Source organism: Thalassophryne amazonica, chromosome 10 (genome assembly GCF_902500255.1).
Source record: "Thalassophryne amazonica chromosome 10, fThaAma1.1, whole genome shotgun sequence".
NCBI classification, from domain to species: Eukaryota; Metazoa; Chordata; class Actinopteri; order Batrachoidiformes; family Batrachoididae; genus Thalassophryne; species Thalassophryne amazonica.
This window is the reverse complement of record NC_047112.1, coordinates 5,673,203-5,691,986: the sequence shown is the minus strand read 5'-3', so window position 1 is coordinate 5,691,986 and position 18,784 is coordinate 5,673,203. Positions and strand designations below refer to the sequence as shown.

At 44.5% G+C, this 18,784-nt stretch overlaps 1 protein-coding gene across 1 annotated transcript in view; it reads left to right on the top strand.

The window, feature by feature from the left end:
• Positions 1-15,660: 15,660 nt before the first annotated feature.
• Positions 15,661-18,784, top strand: part of pde4dip (phosphodiesterase 4D interacting protein) — a 199,489-nt gene continuing 196,365 nt past the window's right edge. Inside the window, exon 1 of the mRNA XM_034179347.1 lies at positions 15,661-16,001. Coding sequence (XP_034035238.1) covers positions 15,976-16,001 — 26 coding nt within the window. The 5' untranslated portion in view covers positions 15,661-15,975. The remainder of the gene's footprint in view (positions 16,002-18,784) is intronic.

The following is an 18,784-nucleotide window of genomic DNA, read 5'->3' as shown; positions in this document are numbered from 1 at the left end:
TGTGTGCAGTGATTCCGTCTCTCATCTTTGTGTTGTGGTTTTATTGGACATGTCTGTGTGCAGTGATCCGGTCTCCCCTCTTTGTTCTGTGGTTTTATTGGACATGTCTGTGTGCAGTGATCCGGTCTCCCCTCTTTGTTCTGTGGTTTTATTGCACATGTATGTGTGCAGTGATTCCGTCTCTCATCTTTGTGTTGTGGTTTTATTGGACATGTCTGTGTGCAGTGATCCGGTCTCCCCTCTTTGTTCTGTGGTTTTATTGCACATGTATGTGTGCAGTGATTCAGTCTCTCATCTTTGTGTTGTGGTTTTATTGCACATGTATGTGTACAGTGATTCTGTCTCTCATCTTTGTGTTGTGGTTTTATTGCACATGTATGTGTACAGTGATTCTGTCTCTCATCTTTGTGTTGTGGTTTTATTGCACATGTATGTGTACAGTGATTCTGTCTCTCATCTTTGTGTTGTGGTTTTATTGCACATGTATGTGTACAGTGATTCTGTCTCTCATCTTTGTGTTGTGGTTTTATTGCACATGTCTGTGTGCAGTGATTCCGTCTCTCATCTTTGTGTTGTGGTTTTATTGGACATGTCTGTGTGCAGTGATCCGGTCTCCCCTCTTTGTTCTGTGGTGTTATTGGACATGTCTGTGTGCAGTGATCCGGTCTCCCCTCTTTGTTCTGTGGTTTTATTGGACATGTATGTGTGCAGTGATCCGGTCTCCCCTCTTTGTTCTGTGGTTTTATTACACGTGGTTGTGAGCAGTGATCCGGTCTCCCCTCTTTGTTCTGTGGTTTTATTACACATGTCTGTGTGCAGTGATCCGGTCTCCCCTCTTTGTTCTGTGGTTTTATTACACGTGGTTGTGAGCAGTGATCCCGTCTCCCCTCTTTCTTCTGTGGTTTTATTGGACATGTCTGTGTGCAGTGATCCGGTCTCCCCTCTTTGTTCTGTGGTTTTATTGCACATGTATGTGTGCAGTGATTCCGTCTCTCATCTTTGTGTTGTGGTTTTATTGCACATGTATGTGTGCAGTGATTCTGTCTCTCATCTTTGTGTTGTGGTTTTATTGGACATGTCTGTGTGCAGTGATCCGGTCTCCCCTCTTTGTTCTGTGGTGTTATTGGACATGTCTGTGTGCAGTGATCCGGTCTCCCCTCTTTGTTCTGTGGTTTTATTGGACATGTCTGTGTGCAGTGATCCGGTCTCCCCTCTTTGTCCTGTGGTTTTATTGGACATGTCTGTGTGCAGTGATCCGGTCTCCCCTCTTTGTTCTGTGGTTTTATTACACGTGGTTGTGTGCAGTGATCCGGTCTCCCCTCTTTGTTCTGTGGTTTTATTACACGTGGTTGTGAGCAGTGATCCGGTCTCCCCTCTTTCTTCTGTGGTTTTATTGGACATGTCTGTGTGCAGTGATTCTGTCTCTCATCTTTGTGTTGTGGTTTTATTGCACATGTATGTGTACAGTGATTCTGTCTCTCATCTTTGTGTTGTGGTTTTATTGCACATGTCTGTGTGCAGTGATTCCGTCTCTCATCTTTGTGTTGTGGTTTTATTGGACATGTCTGTGTGCAGTGATCCGGTCTCCCCTCTTTGTTCTGTGGTGTTATTGGACATGTCTGTGTGCAGTGATCCGGTCTCCCCTCTTTGTTCTGTGGTTTTATTGGACATGTATGTGTGCAGTGATCCGGTCTCCCCTCTTTGTTCTGTGGTTTTATTACACGTGGTTGTGAGCAGTGATCCGGTCTCCCCTCTTTGTTCTGTGGTTTTATTACACATGTCTGTGTGCAGTGATCCGGTCTCCCCTCTTTGTTCTGTGGTTTTATTACACGTGGTTGTGAGCAGTGATCCCGTCTCCCCTCTTTCTTCTGTGGTTTTATTGGACATGTCTGTGTGCAGTGATCCGGTCTCCCCTCTTTGTTCTGTGGTTTTATTGCACATGTATGTGTGCAGTGATTCCGTCTCTCATCTTTGTGTTGTGGTTTTATTGCACATGTATGTGTGCAGTGATTCTGTCTCTCATCTTTGTGTTGTGGTTTTATTGGACATGTCTGTGTGCAGTGATCCGGTCTCCCCTCTTTGTTCTGTGGTGTTATTGGACATGTCTGTGTGCAGTGATCCGGTCTCCCCTCTTTGTTCTGTGGTTTTATTGGACATGTCTGTGTGCAGTGATCCGGTCTCCCCTCTTTGTCCTGTGGTTTTATTGGACATGTCTGTGTGCAGTGATCCGGTCTCCCCTCTTTGTTCTGTGGTTTTATTACACGTGGTTGTGTGCAGTGATCCGGTCTCCCCTCTTTGTTCTGTGGTTTTATTACACGTGGTTGTGAGCAGTGATCCGGTCTCCCCTCTTTCTTCTGTGGTTTTATTGGACATGTCTGTGTGCAGTGATCCGGTCTCCCCTCTTTGTTCTGTGGTTTTATTGCACATGTATGTGTGCAGTGATTCCGTCTCTCATCTTTGTGTTGTGGTTTTATTGCACATGTATGTGTGCAGTGATTCTGTCTCTCATCTTTGTGTTGTGGTTTTATTGGACATGTCTGTGTGCAGTGATCCGGTCTCCCCTCTTTGTTCTGTGGTGTTATTGGACATGTCTGTGTGCAGTGATCCGGTCTCCCCTCTTTGTTCTGTGGTTTTATTGGACATGTCTGTGTGCAGTGATCCGGTCTCCCCTCTTTGTTCTGTGGTTTTATTGGACATGTATGTGTGCAGTGATTCCGTCTCTCATCTTTGTGTTGTGGTTTTATTGGACATGTCTGTGTGCAGTGATCCGGTCTCCCCTCTTTGTTCTGTGGTTTTATTGGACATGTCTGTGTGCAGTGATCCGGTCTCCCCTCTTTGTTCTGTGGTTTTATTGCACATGTATGTGTGCAGTGATTCCGTCTCTCATCTTTGTGTTGTGGTTTTATTGGACATGTCTGTGTGCAGTGATCCGGTCTCCCCTCTTTGTTCTGTGGTTTTATTGCACATGTATGTGTGCAGTGATTCCGTCTCTCATCTTTGTGTTGTGGTTTTATTGCACATGTATGTGTACAGTGATTCTGTCTCTCATCTTTGTGTTGTGGTTTTATTGCACATGTCTGTGTGCAGTGATTCCGTCTCTCATCTTTGTGTTGTGGTTTTATTGGACATGTCTGTGTGCAGTGATCCGGTCTCCCCTCTTTGTTCTGTGGTGTTATTGGACATGTCTGTGTGCAGTGATCCGGTCTCCCCTCTTTGTTCTGTGGTTTTATTGGACATGTCTGTGTGCAGTGATTCGGTCTCCCCTCTTTGTTCTGTGGTTTTATTACACGTGGTTGTGAGCAGTGATCCGGTCTCCCCTCTTTGTTCTGTGGTTTTATTACACATGTCTGTGTGCAGTGATCCGGTCTCCCCTCTTTGTTCTGTGGTTTTATTACACGTGGTTGTGAGCAGTGATCCGGTCTCCCCTCTTTCTTCTGTGGTTTTATTGGACATGTCTGTGTGCAGTGATCCGGTCTCCCCTCTTTGTTCTGTGGTTTTATTGCACATGTATGTGTGCAGTGATTCTGTCTCTCATCTTTGTGTTGTGGTTTTATTGGACATGTCTGTGTGCAGTGATCCGGTCTCCCCTCTTTGTTCTGTGGTGTTATTGGACATGTCTGTGTGCAGTGATCCGGTCTCCCCTCTTTGTTCTGTGGTTTTATTGGACATGTCTGTGTGCAGTGATCCGGTCTCCCCTCTTTGTTCTGTGGTTTTATTGGACATGTCTGTGTGCAGTGATCCGGTCTCCCCTCTTTGTTCTGTGGTTTTATTACACGTGGTTGTGAGCAGTGATCCGGTCTCCCCTCTTTGTTCTGTGGTTTTATTACACATGTCTGTGTGCAGTGATCCGGTCTCCCCTCTTTGTTCTGTGGTTTTATTACACATGTCTGTGTGCAGTGATCCGGTCTCCCCTCTTTGTGCTGTGGGTTTTATTGCACATGTATGTGAGCAGTGATCCAGTCTCCCCTCTTTGCTCTCTGGTTTTATTACACGTGGTTGTGAGCAGTGATCCGGTCTCCCCTCTTTGTTCTGTGGTTTTATTACACATGTCTGTGTGCAGTGATCCAGTCTCCCCTCTTTGCTCTCTGGTTTTATTACACGTGGTTGTGAGCAGTGATCTGGTCTCCCCTCTTTGTGCTGTGGGTTTTATTGCACGTGTCTGTGAGCAGTGAACCGGTCTCCCCTGTTTGTACTTTGGTGTTTGCCCGCACGCCGCCGGAAGGGTGTTTGGAGCACAAGTGATGCATGAAAATCCACTCATTTTTTTTTTTTTGTAGGTCGTGGGAGGGAAGGAGGCACCGTCTTGGTGGGTGGGGGGGGGTCTGCAACTGACCAATGAGCCGTAACGAGACAGGAGCATCAGTGGTGTGACTGTGGTTGTTCGTGTGCTACTGGATGCTGACGGAGGATCACTGAGGATACAGCTGGAAGATGGAGAGGAGCTCCATGCAGTCAGACTGCTGCTGAGAGGTAAAACTACACAAACAAAACACTTTACACTGTGACACACACTAACTCATGTTCCATATTCTGTTTACTGAGCTTCATAACAGCACATTTTGACAAAATCAGTTGAAGTTTTCTGCCTCTGGGTTAAAGTTGGACAGTTTGCTCATTTCCTCACAAAGCTACTCATTGTTTGTTTTGTTTTTTTTAGTTATTTTTAATGCTGTTGTGCTGTTTAAGTTTGTTTTTCTTTAGCTGAACCATAACCATTCAGTATCTTAAAAAAACTGACAATATCCAAAGTTTAATAGCTTACTAATGCTAAAGAACATTTTTAGTTGCTAACTAGCAGCTAACTCAGTTTGAAAATTGAAACTGACTCTCCAAATTTTGGAACCAATCAGAATTAAAAGTTAAAGTTTAATGACCTACTTAGGAAAAGAAAGGTAAACTACCATGTTTCTAGGAGAATATCTCCCCAAATTCTAAATGAAATTGCTAACTATAAGGTTGAGGCTAACAGCCGATTAGCTACCTAAAATCAAAACAAATTGTTTTCTTGCTAAAGTCCATATAAATGTCTACATGCTAACTAAGTGGAGGTTGTGCATAATTGTAGAGTAATTGTAATTGTGGAGTCACTTGCCCAGTTCTGGATCACTGCTGTAGTTTTTTGCGCCGCCGTTTCTCATAATCAGCACGAATAAGCTAATACTTGGTACCAATGAAAAGATTGATGTTTTGTCTACAAATGAACACAAGCTCGACCGGATCCAGCCGTCCTTGTGATCAGCAGAGGAATCAAAACATCCCAGTGTCTGTGGTGTGCGCTTTTTCTGACTCACTCATTCCTGCAGGTTTTAAAGTAACGATCTCTAAAACGTAGCAAAGGTGAGTTAGTCGTTCGGTGTTTTTGCTTCTAGAGTGGGAAAATTCTTACTTACTTGGGTAGAAAATGTCAGTGTGTTATGTCTTGCTGTTTAATTGCTGCGCGCATTTATCTCCGACGCGAAAATTTGCCAGTTGTGGATCACTGAAGCAGCAGCCTCGTGTCTGTAGTTGTGAGTCATGTGGACTTTGGGGGTCATCTCAAAATCACAAATGGGCATGAATGTGGGGGCTTTTACTTTTTAATTCGGGAGAAATCTCACCTCCACGCTTTTCGAAACAAAGTAAATTCTCATTTAATAAGTATTATTTCTGTCATTTTGTGTTCAAAACACATTCTCGGGCACAGTGTGTATCATTCTGCATTAGAAGGGCTCCAGCCAGATGCCAGGAATGAACCCAAAGTGACACAGAGTGTCGTGATCCAGAACTGGCAAAAGTGATCTGTTTCCACACATAATGTGGGTTCACACTTTAAGTAGAAGCGCTACTCCACCCAGACTTTTTCAGCTAAATAACATCCAAATGTCCAATACAACAATACACAATAAAGGACATTCAGTTGCATTATGGCTCCGTATAGCGGGACTTTAAAAAAGGTGATCCGGAACTGGGCAACCGTCTGTATCTTTAAAAATAGTGACAACATAATTTTACTTGATAACTGCAGTTGAGGCAAATTTAGTCTAATGGCAGTAATGTACAGGCCGACCCCAAATCAGAAAACTTTGTGAAGGAAAATGCTAAATTTTAAGAAAAGCACATTGGCTAGTGGTTCCAACATTTACTTTGACTTCTGCTTCATTTTGGATCATCTGAACCACAGATATTTCATGTTTTGGGTGCTCATCTTCAGTTTATTTGTGATAAAATAGCTTTTAAGGCCTGCAACACATTAAAAAGAAAACAAAAAACAGTTGGATGGGGGCATTATAGGCCTATTAGTGGCATTAAAATAATAATAATAATAATAATAATGCCATATTCAAATCAATGATTGTAATTATAAATTGGTACAAAAGCAGTGTCTATGAAAGGTTGAGTGTTTGCCTAACATGGCCTACAGCCTACCCTGTACTGAAGTTTCTTGAAATGGAGCAATATCTCTATCTGGTGGACATTCACCATTAATAGAGGCACAATAGAATTTTACCAAGCACTCTAATGGATGTATATTATCAAATAAAATGAAATTGACCTGAAAAAAGCATGAAATAACATTTGTTCATATTGTCTGCAATGAAGTACAAGTCAAAGTGAATTTAAAAAATGCTGGGTTTTTGGGGGGTGGGGGCATCATTTGATTTTGGGGGGCAGGGTTGTTTTGTTTTGATTTGTTTGGGGGTTTTTTGTTTTTAGTTTTTAAAGTTTCCATACTGCTCCCCGTCGAACTGCCACCTTATCGTGGTGGGGGAGTTTGCATACCCGGATGATCCTAGGAGCTATGTTGTCGGGGGCTTTGTGCCCCTGGTAGGGTCTTGAGAGATACCGACTAGAGAAAGTCGGGCTCACCTCACGCACAGCTTGGGCTCTGGTACCCAACTCCTGGTGAGGGCTGGACGCTCCATTTTTCTGGCGTTGCCCACGGGGAGAGGCGGAGAGCTGGGGTAGCATTGCTTATTGCTCCCCAGCTCAGTCGCCATGTGTTGGAGTTCACCCCGGTGAACGAGAGGGTCGCGTCCCTACGCCTTTGGGTCGGGGAGAGGTTTCTCACTGTTGTCTCGGCCTACAGGCCCAGCGGCAGTGCAGAGTACCCGACTTTCTTGGAGTCCCTGGGAGGGGTACTAAATAGTGCTCTGACTGGGGACTCCATTGTTCTCCTGGGGGATTTCCATGCCCATGTGGGCGGCGACAGTGAGACCTGGAGGGGGGTGAACGGGAAGCACGGCCTCCCCAATCTGAACCTGAGTGGTGTATAGTTGTTGGATTTCTGTGCTAGCCACAGTTTGTCCATCACGAACACCATCTTTGAGCACAAGCGTGCCCATAAGTGCACCTGGCACAAGGATACCCTGAGCCGGAGGTCGATGATCGACTTTGTAGTTGTATCATCTGACCTTCGGCCACGTGTCTCGGACGCTCGGGCGAAGAGAGGGGCTAAGCTGTCGACCAATCACCACCTGGTGGTGAGTTGGATCTGCTGGGAGGGGAGGAAGCCGGTCAGGCCTGGCAGGCCCAAACATATCATGAGGGTCTGCTGGGAACGACTGGCAGAACCCTCATGAGATCATGAGTACAAGCGGCCGAGATGAGTTTCCTCCGCAGGGTGGCTGGGCACTCCCTTAGAGATAGGGTGAGGAGCTCGGTCACTCGGGAGGAGCTCGGAGTCAAGCCGCTGCTCCTCCACATCAAAAGGAGTCAGTTAAGGTGGCTCGGGCATCTCTTCCGGATGCCCCCTGGACGCCTCGCTGGAGAGGTGTTCCGGGCACGTCCCATCGGGAGGAGGACCTGGGGAAGACCCAGGACATGCTGGAGGGACTATGTCTTTCGGCTGGCTTGGGAACGCCACAAGGTTCCCCTGGAGGAGCTGGGGGAGGTGTGTATGGATCGGGTGGTCTGGGCGGCTTTGCTTGAGCTGCTGCCCCAGCGACCCGACTCCGGATAAAGCGGAAGAAAATGGATGGATGGGTGGATGGAAGTTTCCATACTGTCCCAACTTTTTCTGATTAAATGTTGACTAATTTTATTTTATTTTATTTCATTTTTGTTTGTTCATTTGTTTATTTTTGTAAAATTCTAGTTCTCGAGCCAAATGCTAGTTTAACTATTTTTAAATGTGTAGTTATAACAAAAATGTCATGCGATTTTGCTAACTAAAGTCTCCGCTAACCCCCCTGTGATGAAGCTGTAACAAGTACACAACCAAAATTGACATACTGTGTTTTAACTGAAACAAAAATAAGATAAAAAAATTTAATACTTAATTTTATTTATTATTATTATTATTATTATTATTATTATTATTATTATTAACTTTTATTTAACCAGGTTAGTCCAATTGAGTTCAAGATGTCTTTTGCAAGGGAGACCTGGGCAAGTATGTTTCCAATTTGCCTAACCTGTATGTCTTTAAATGTGTTAAAAGAGTTACATAAAATATTTTATTGACTAAATTGTCATTGAACATTTTAAATAAAAAAAATAAGCATCAGACTGTGTTTAGAGCTCTGTGTTTCATTTATTTATTTACTCTGCATCCATTGTTGTTGGTTGTCAAGTACAATAGTGATCTATTTATTATGATTATTATTTCAAAATTAAATTCTTTCCTATTTAATGAGCTTTCCTTCCACCTCCACCTTCTTCAACTGCTTCTTTTATTTGTTTTTAATTCTTTCGTACGACTAATCTGACATAATGATTATTCTTTGCATTATAGATACTTGGCACAGACTTACTTCAGCCCGGTCTTTAGTCCTGTAAATCATCACCATTGTGTAGTAGCTCCACTCTGGGTGGAGTGGAGCTGAAGTCTCTGATGTATTCTCAGTGATTTCTGGGCTTCCGGTACCTTGTGTATCTAAGTTGGTGAGGAAAGGGTCACTGATCTCGAGATTCTGGGTGATGCTGAGGTTTTTACAGATTCAGCTGAAGCCCTGATTGGTGTGTTTGAGGAGGTGAGTCATGAGTGAGAGTGTCTGGATTTGTGACTGTCCTGGATACAAGCTTTCAGTGACTTCCTGGATTCGGCCATCAGAAGTGCATCAATTTCAGTCAAAGTCGCATACAAAAATATTTATTGCAACAACAGCACATACTGTAGCTTTGAGTGTGGCGGCCAGGCTGTGTCACATTACTCTATGCAGATGCTTGAATGAGATAAAGGGAGTGACGATAAAAGTTAGAAAAGATAAAAGTAAGATTTAAAGAAACAGCATACTAGATTGTAAATCAAAGGAAAGTCTCTTATAGAGCTGTTTCCATGTAACACTGTAATATCTTTCCCGTCTTCTTCAACATTTTTTATATTCATTACTTCTGCACACACAGTATGTTGGAGTACTGCTAATTGCTGCTGTCCCTGAAGTCAGTGATATCACAGTTGGTCGCTTCTTAACAGGTCACTTTGGTGATTTGAGCCAAAACGTCACCCCGGGTTATTGATTTGATAAAAGTGGGCTGGGTAACATGAGACCCAGGATGTGGTTTAGTATTATCCTCATGAATAATAAATGAATTCTGCATTGCAGAGAAATCAGATGCTGCACAACACAAATATAATAAGCAAATTATAACTATGTCAAAATATTCCAACTGACTGGAAAAGATAAAACACCCCCCCCCCAAAAAAAAAAAAAAAAATACAAAGACCCCAACCCAATCTAGTAACAACATTGTATGGGTTTGTGATTCATTCCAGATGTTTCATTGTAAACGTTTTACCTTCATGCTGCCATGATGTCACCTTCAGCACTAATCCAGAAAAAAGGTTTGCCCTTTAAAGATACTCTCTAACATTGATTTAAGATTTAAAAAAATAATAAGTAAATAAGTAAATAATATTTGGAATCATTAAAAAAAGTCATCATTTTCTGATAAAACCTGTTATTCTTCTGTACCTTTCCTAAAATCTGCAGGAGTCCTCGAGTCCCGCCCACTGCTCATGTGATTGGTCTGAACTATTTGGCTTTTCAGTGTTTTAATTCAACAAAATAAGCTTGGCAATCATCACAACAAAATTCATTTTCAAATAAATGCAAAGCATCCTTTCAGAGAGAATGCCACAGAAGAAAAGCGCAATTCATGACTTACACTGAGATGATTTCCTATTAGCCAATGGTCAGCCGATGTGATGGTGCACCTGACCACGCCCACTTTCTCTCATACCACACCCTCTGAATGTCTCAAACCACACTCTCTCTGTCTGAGACCACAGCCTCTGAATATCTCAAACCACACCCTCTCTGTCTGAGACCACACCCTCTGAATATCTCAAACCACACCCTCTCTGTCTGACACCACAGCCTCTGAATATCTCAAACCATACCCTCTCTGTCTGAGGCCACACCCTCTGAATATCTGAAACCATACCATCTCTGTCTGAGGTCACACCCTCTGAATAGCTCAAACCACACCCTCTCTGTCTGAGACAATGTCCTGTCTGTGTCAAACCACACCCTCTCTGTCTGAGACCACTCCCTTTGAATGTCTCAAACCACGCCCTTTCTGTCTGAGACCACACCCTCTGAATATCTCAAACCATACCATCTCTGTCTGAGGCCACACCCTCTGAATATCTGAAACCATACCATCTCTGTCTGAGGTCACACCCTCTGAATATCTCAAACCATACCATCTCTGTCTGAGGCCACACCCTCTGAATATCTCAAACCATACCATCTCTGTCTGAGGCCACACCCTCTGAATATCTGAAACCATACCATCTCTGTCTGAGACCACACCCTCTGAATGTCTCAAACCACACCCTCTCTGTCTGAGACCACAGTCTCTGAATATCTCAAACCACACCCTCTCTGTCTGAGACCACACCCTCTCAATATCTCAAACCACACCCTCTCTGTCTGAGACCACAGCCTCTGAATATCTCAAACCACACCCTCTCTGTCTGAGACCACAGCCTCTGAATATCTCAAACCACACCCTCTGAATATCTCAAACTATACCATCTCTGTCTGAGACCACACCCTCTGAATACTTCAAACCACACCCTGTCTGTCTGAGACCACATCCTCTGAATACTTCAAACTTCACCCTCTCTGTCTGAGACCACACCCTCTGAATACTTCAAACCACACCCTCTCTGTCTGAGACCACACCCTCTGAATACTTCAAACCACACCCTCTCTGTCTGAGACCACACCCTCTGTGTCAGGTTTGTTCTCGGCTAAACATACAAGAAAAGAGCCAGACAGAGAGCCGACATGTCTTTAGTGGCCTTTGCAAAGGAGAGACACACAGAGCCTGACAGTCTCGTGCAGTTCTCTCATGTCTCCTCATTGCATGGCCCTTTTATTGAGAAAAGAAAACAAAAGATAAGAGGAGTGAGTTGAGTCCATTGTCACAACATGTTTGTGCAGATACATTTGTAATCAACTGAATCATTCATGTGTCATACGTTTGCAAACAACTGAATCATGCTGAATTTGTACAGAGTGACAACTGAATCATTGTGTCATTAGTGAAAACAACTGAATCATTCCTGATTTTTAGGTACAGAGTAAGTGGTTTTTGCTGAAGCTTGTGATGTTCGTTTGTGAGACGCTGAGGACCGCGCCTGGGTTTGACACATCGAGCCCGTGAAGCAGGAAGGGTGAGGGACACATGCTGTCAGCACACATCAGAGGTGATTAAGTGTTTGACTAATTGTTGATAGTAACTTGGTATTTTGTTACGCAGTATATTTGAATTGTGATGAGAATTGTGCAGCTTGCTTCTCACTGCTGTGGCATGCGGACAAGTGATCCTCCACCTGTTGTGAGAAGCTGCTCATTTGCATAAAGCTTAAAATACAGACCTGAATGTGTTGCTGATAGTGTGTGTCTTTTGAAGGATATTAGTTGTAACTGCTGACTTACCTCACCTCTTCTATGCTTCGCAGAGAGTCGGTTTGTCGTGTCCACCTGGGGGGTGTTTGGCGGTGGTAGTGGGTCCAGGAGCGCCGGGCTTCGATCCTTTTGGGCGCTGGAGAGCGTGCCAGCCTTCACTCCACCAGAAGGACGCTATTTTGGTTTTTACACTTTGTTGTGCACCAGCGGGTGAAATAAATAAATTGTTTTTGTTATTGGAACCGCTTTCTGGTTATTTTTAGCGCTGGGTTCCATCTGACGCAGGTCCGCTCCTCAACCCGCGTCGACACATAACACGTCGTATTAATTGTTTTGTAGTATAATCAAAAAAGTGTTCAAACCTTAGCAGAAATGTTGTGTGGGCCGCCAGAAGAGGAGGTACTGCTGGCTCACCACCAGTGGGCGCCCTGCCTGAAGTGCGGGCTTCAGGCACGAGAGGGCGCTGCCGCCTCAGGAACAAGCCGTGGTGACAGCTGTCACCCATCATCCGTGACAGCTGTCACTAATCATCACATCTGGTATAAAGCAGGAAGACACCTCCACCAAACTGCCGAGATATCATCTTCATCTGGAAGTAATATCCTCAGCCTTTTGTGATATTTGTAAATCTGTTATTGTGAGTGTTTGCAGGAGTACTGGTCCGTTTAGTGGAGGCTGTGCAAGACGGCGCTCTTTTTCTTCTGAGGGACCGCTGCAAAGTGTTGAGTGAGAGGTGGAGGTGGAATTCCCACCAGGATTGTTACTGGGTGTTCACACACCCACCCTTTGACTGTATTTTGCTTTCTGCCAGCACTACCAGATCCGACACGCCGGGAAGGTGGCCACCTGGGGACTCCGGGTTTGGCGGCTCCAGTATTCCTCGGGTTCGGTGGTGGTGGAAATCGTTGGTTCCGGTTCGTTTCCAGACGGGCGTCTCCTATCGTCGAGCCTGCCCACACCACACCTTTATTAATTGACTGTTGCACATTCTGATTCTGCTGTGTTCGGTTGTGACATTCACACCAGTAAAGTGTTATAATTTGACTCCTTCCATTGTCCGTTCATTTACGCCCCCTGTTGTGGGTCCGTGTCACTACACTTTCCCAACAAGAAAAATAAGACCAACTTGTTTTCAGGCCCAACCATTGTTTGAGAAATAAAATAGAACGTTTTCCTATAAATAATTATGATGGCTTTTAGAACTAACAAATTGAATTTAACAATCAACCTATGAGTTGGGACACATAAGAAATTATTAATAGTGACTGACCAGTATTTCACAGTTCCTCTGATCGCGCCTCTTTGTCCTGACGCCGCGCCTTTTTCCACTGAGTCAAACCTCGCTGTAGGTGTCTGTTTCCGAGTGACAAACACAGTTTATGAGTAGTTGTTGGCGCTCTTTTTTCTTCTGGGACGAGAAGATTCTTATAAACAGACACGCAGAACACAGAACACTGTAAAAAAAAAGGCATGCAAAATTGGACTAAAAACTCCGTGGGACTGCGAGGCCGCGTTATAGCGAGGGACCACTGTATTCTCTTTTCACATGTCAATAATTCTTGACATGTGGATATTTGCTAGCTCAGTTAATAAGACACGCCTAATTTTTCAGATTTCTTTATTTTTAAATGTATTTCTTTATTTATTTATTGTGACAAAACGAATGGAGAAGACAAAACCTGATTGCAGCACGGATGAAGGGAATGACAACACTACAGTTGTAATGATCAGTTCCATTGTCTAAAACGATCACCACCACATAAAGTTAAGCTCAGCGCTGCTCTGGCTCCAGGCTCGAAGTCTGAGGGAAAAAGGCGAGCAGCGCTTTCTTTGCGGTCAGCGCTGTGGCCACGGATCGTACTCGATAGCCAACAATCCTGCAAAGGTGGGATTTGTATTATTATTATGCAGTATAATCAAGAAGTGTTATTTATGTAACATATGCATTGATTTGTATGATGGCACTGTTATACAGGCCGATCATTTCATTTTTATGTGGATTCCAGCGCTGGTTTCATTTTGGTGTATAATTTACGCACCTCTCGACCTGGTGTATATTTCAGTGCAGTGTACACCAACGACCACATTGATAATGCCAAGTGGTGCAGTCGTTTTGGGCTACACCCATATACACTCAAATATCGCAGTACGCAACGTTGATACAGAGGCCCAATGTCCTCTGTCTGTGTCAAACCACGCCCTCTCTGTCTGAGACCAACCCTCTGAATGTCTCAAACCACGCCCCTCTCTATCTGAGACCACACCCTCTGAATGTCTCAAACCATGCCCTCTCTGTCTGAGACCACACCCTCTGATACTTCAAACCACACCCTCTCTGTCTGAGGACAGTGTCCCCTGTCCTGTGTCAGACCCACCCCTCTGTCGAGGACCACACCCTCTGAATACTTCAAACCAAGCCCTCTCTATCTGAGACCACAACCCTCTGAATGTCAAACCATGCCCTCTCTGTCTGAGACCCACCCCTCTGAATATTTCAAACCACACCCTCTCTGTCTGAGACCACACCCTCTGAATACTTCAAACCACGCCCTCCTGTCTGGAGATCAGCTGACCAGCACATTTCATGGACCTTGTCAGTCCAACTCTCTGATTCTGAGTCTGCTGTCTGATTCTTCTGCTTTCTGGACGGCTGACAGAACAGATGGAGACAGAGTGTGTTCTAAGACAGAGAAGCATAGTATCTGGACTTGTTCTCTGTTTTCACCTGGCTTCGACATGTCTTACACACCTGCAGGAGGAGGAGGAGGGGCACAGAACACACACAACACACACACCACTGTTATTCATCTATCTCTGTAAGGACTCCAACTGACACAATATACCAAACCCTGAACCTGAAAGTCAAGGTTTGGGTCTGAAAGCGCAATCAGAGGGTAAAATATATCCAAGCTCTTGATTTAATCAGAACGATGGCCGCTCTTGAACTACATTCCTGTTGTTCTATGCTGATCACATTGATGATCAAACATGTCTTCGATACTCATGTAACAGGACCCTGTCTGTGACGTCAGACTGTTTTTTGTGTCCCACTGCAGCTTCCCCAACTAATTACTCTGCACTCGTGTGACCTTGTGGGGCTAAAACATGTCATCACCTTAACTGAAACCACTGATGCCACAGAGGACAGAGGAGACTTGTGATCAGATTTTAATGAAATTCTGTGGACAGAATGTCTGTGGGTCAGTGAGGACAACATTAGAATGGGAGGGGGACTCAGATTTACCTTCTGCCTTTATAAAATCCCTGCCTTATGACATCACAAAGCTCTGACAGAGATAAAATCACTCCCACTATCCTCCTCTCTTGGCAATTATTTTATTCAAAAGCTGCCATTTATTTATATAATCAGTCTTCATATTGCAGAACTGTTCTAGTCCTCAAAGATCTATAAAGATGTCTGTGTACCTGTTGTTGTTAAGCTGGAAGTTGTCCTGAACTCTTCCATTCCCAAACGTGTCTAACCCTAAGGTCACCCTACAAATGACCTTCTGTGGGGACCATGTGTGCGCAAATAGGAGATGAGTTCCCATATCATCACTGTAAACACATTCATGTCCCCACATTGTCATGAACTTCAGTGCACACTCACACGCTGCCCCACCCTGTTTCCAAAAACACCAGAGGCAAATATTCAATTGACAGCTGAGTGGCTGTTTACAGCACTGTCAGGGAGAAGTTGGTCTCTGTGCGCGTGCACACACACACACACACACACACCTTCTGAAGTGTGCTGGGTAGCGTGCTGAAACAGATGACTCTTTCATGCTGAAGCAGGCGCCCTCGCTCTGTGTACCTTTGTGCTGTCTGCTGCCTCCTCACTCTGCTGCTCTCTTTTTGGCCTCGCCACGTCAAATGACTGTTTGGGTGCTCAGTTTGCTCCTCTGGGAACCTCGCAGTCGAAAAGCCTGACTGTGGTCACTCCGCTCTGGCCCTGAGGAGTCACAAACAGCCAGCTCAGGGTTCTCTCCAGCCTTTTTTTGTTGTTTTTTTTTACTGGTTTTTGGATGTTTAATGGAGCTCGGGTCGGTCCAGGAGTCTGTCTCACCTGCCAGCTGAGGAGATACTGTGAGGATCTGCTCTTGGATTTGTGGCTTTTTATCAGTGAGGTTGAATCATGAGTGGATTTCTCTATAGGGGAAGGTAAGATGTGTCTCTGAATGCGTGATGATTCATTGGTTTTGGTTTGGTGAGTCTGTCTGGTAAAAATAAGTTCCTTTTTTAAGCCACTGGCCTGAAGTAAATACAGAAAAATGCCAACTGCTGTTTCAGTTTTGTTGTCATATGAAAACTCGCTGTTTTATTGCCACACTTTTAAAGAAAACCTCTCAACCTAGTTTCCCCAACCTTCCAAAAACAACAGAAAAAGGACCTTTGTGCTGGGCTTACATAAGTGTCAGGCCCATGTGGTGTTCCTGCACGATGACCAGCTATTGGCTGAGCTCATTTCTGACATTTCAAGGCAAACGTGAAATTCTGAAGTAATTATTAACTTATTTTGCTGAAGGAGGATGGCAGTTTATAATCAACCTTGTGCTTTCAAGCGGCCGTGGTATAATCAGGCCAAGGGGTCCTGTAGGAAATAAAAATCCTTCATAATAAAATGTCTTCCGCAATCATTATTTTATTCGTCAGTTCAGGTCAATGAGCATTTGTTATAATCCAGCACTGCAGTCACATGTGCTTGGAACCAGTTCAAGAACTTCAAAGTAAATACCTCAACTGTCTTCTTTAAATAAAGTATTGTATAAGATAGAAGGAACAAGTTAGTGCTCTATAGGCCCGTTGGTGCTGGTGCTATCATTGGATTCTGCCACGGAAGCAGATGAGAGTCCCACAAACCCCTGCAAGGAACACCAGTCCACTGCAGGTTACATCCCCAGCAGAGGCCAGTACCCACTTAAACTGGGTAGACTGGGACAATGCAAAAGAAGTGTCTTGTCTAAGTGCACCGGCAAGTTGCTTGACTGGGATTTGAACACAGTTCTACATAGTGGTAGGCCAACTCTTATCTCACAGAGCTCAAAGTCAGTTTTAAGACAAAATTATTGTATTTGTCAAACTTTATTTGTGGAAACCAGCAGCTTCTCTGTTTTTGTTGGTGAGGAAAGGTTTACTGACCTTGACTTCACAGATGATGCTGTGATCTTTGCAGTATGAGTGGATTCCTTTATTACAGGACCCAAGAATCGGAGTGAATAATCAGAGTGTCTGGGTTTGTGATTATCCTGGATCAAGACTAAGATTCTGGCTTTCAGTGAGTTCTTGGTCATCAGAGGTGTAATCTGTATGTGGTGTTGAACTTGTGGAGGCATTCACTGATCTTGGCAGTGATGGTCATGTCTCTGGGTTCTTGGATTTTGAGCTGAACAGATGTCTGGGCACAACTTATGGAGTCGCGTGGTCACTGGACTGAGGTGATAGCGATGTTGCAGGAGAATGAAGGCCCAGGTCTTTTGACTGACGGTGACTATTAGCAACCTGGTCTCACAGCAAGTTGTGATTCAGCAGCACGAAATATACATTAATCTATGGGTTTTTGATATTGTGACGAAAAGCGCCTCATTTTCGTCACGGCAGCATGAATTCATTTTAATTCATTCCGTGATGGCTGCACAAAATTAAAAGTGAAGAGGGTCAGGGGTGGTTATGGTTAAGGTGGGGGAAAAGAGTAAGATTAGGTTATGGTTAAGGTTAGGGTTGGGGGTAGGAGTAGGGTTAGGATGAGTGAGTTAAAAAAAAAAGTCACGAAAATTTGACTCATTTTGTCATGGGAGCACGAAAAAAACAACGTGAGACTGGGCTGTTATTAGACGTCTTTGGTAGTAGGTCTGTTTGAAAGATCCTTGGGTACCAGTAGAATGGATTTGTGTCAGATGAACAGTTACTTATCTTTGATATTTGACAAAGTGGCATATTTCTCTGGGCACAATCCAGCATACAGGTGCTTCAGTGATGAGGATCCTAACAACTGGACACAAGTAAGGTGGTGCTGGTGCTTTTCTCCAGATTCTGTAGCATGAAGTGAATGAGAGTCTAAAGTCTTCCCCTGGACAGGACACCAGGCCAATACAGGTTTATTCCCCAGCAAATATCAGTCCCCTTTTCCCCTTTCAGTGGACTGGGACAATGCAGATTATGTGTCCAAGCACGCAGACAGGTAGCATGAGTGGAATTCGAACCCAGGTCTACATATTAGCAGGCCAGCTCCTTATCCACTGAGCTACCTGCTCTGTACAAGGCAAAGAGGGCGTCCACATTTTACCTGGCTATGGCAGATGGATGGTTGCTTCATAAGAGGTGGGGATGGACCCGTTGTTTGCCTGAGTCATTATCCAGGACCCAAGGTGGTTGTGTAGTGTGATGATGTGGCAGTGTGTGACACCAACACATGCTGTGACCTGACCTGATTACTTCAGATTACTCACAGAAAACCCATGTCCTATGTCAGTGTGTTGTGATTTTAAAAAAATAATAACTTACAGAGTGTCCTTCAGGTTGGTGGAGTGTCCTTGCCTCAAGTGGAGGAGTTTAAGTATCTCGGGGTCTTGTTCTCGAGTGAGGGACGGATGGAGCGTGAGATCAATAGACGGATCGGTGCGCATCTGCAGTGATGCGGTCGCTGTATCGGACCGTCGTGGGTGAAGAGAGAGCTGAGTAGGGGGGCAAAGCTCTCGATTTACCGATCGATCTACGTTCCGATCCTCACCTATGGTCATGAGATTTGGCTCATGACCGAAAGAACGCGATCGCGAGTACAAGCGGCCGAGATGAGTTTCCTCCGCAGGGTGGCTGGGGCGCTCCCTTAGAGATAGGGTGAGGAGCTCGGTCACCTCGGGAGGAGCTCGGAGTTGAGCCGCTGCTCCTCCACATTGAAAGGAGTCAGTTGAGGTGGCTCGGGCATCTTTTCCGGATGCCCCCTGGAC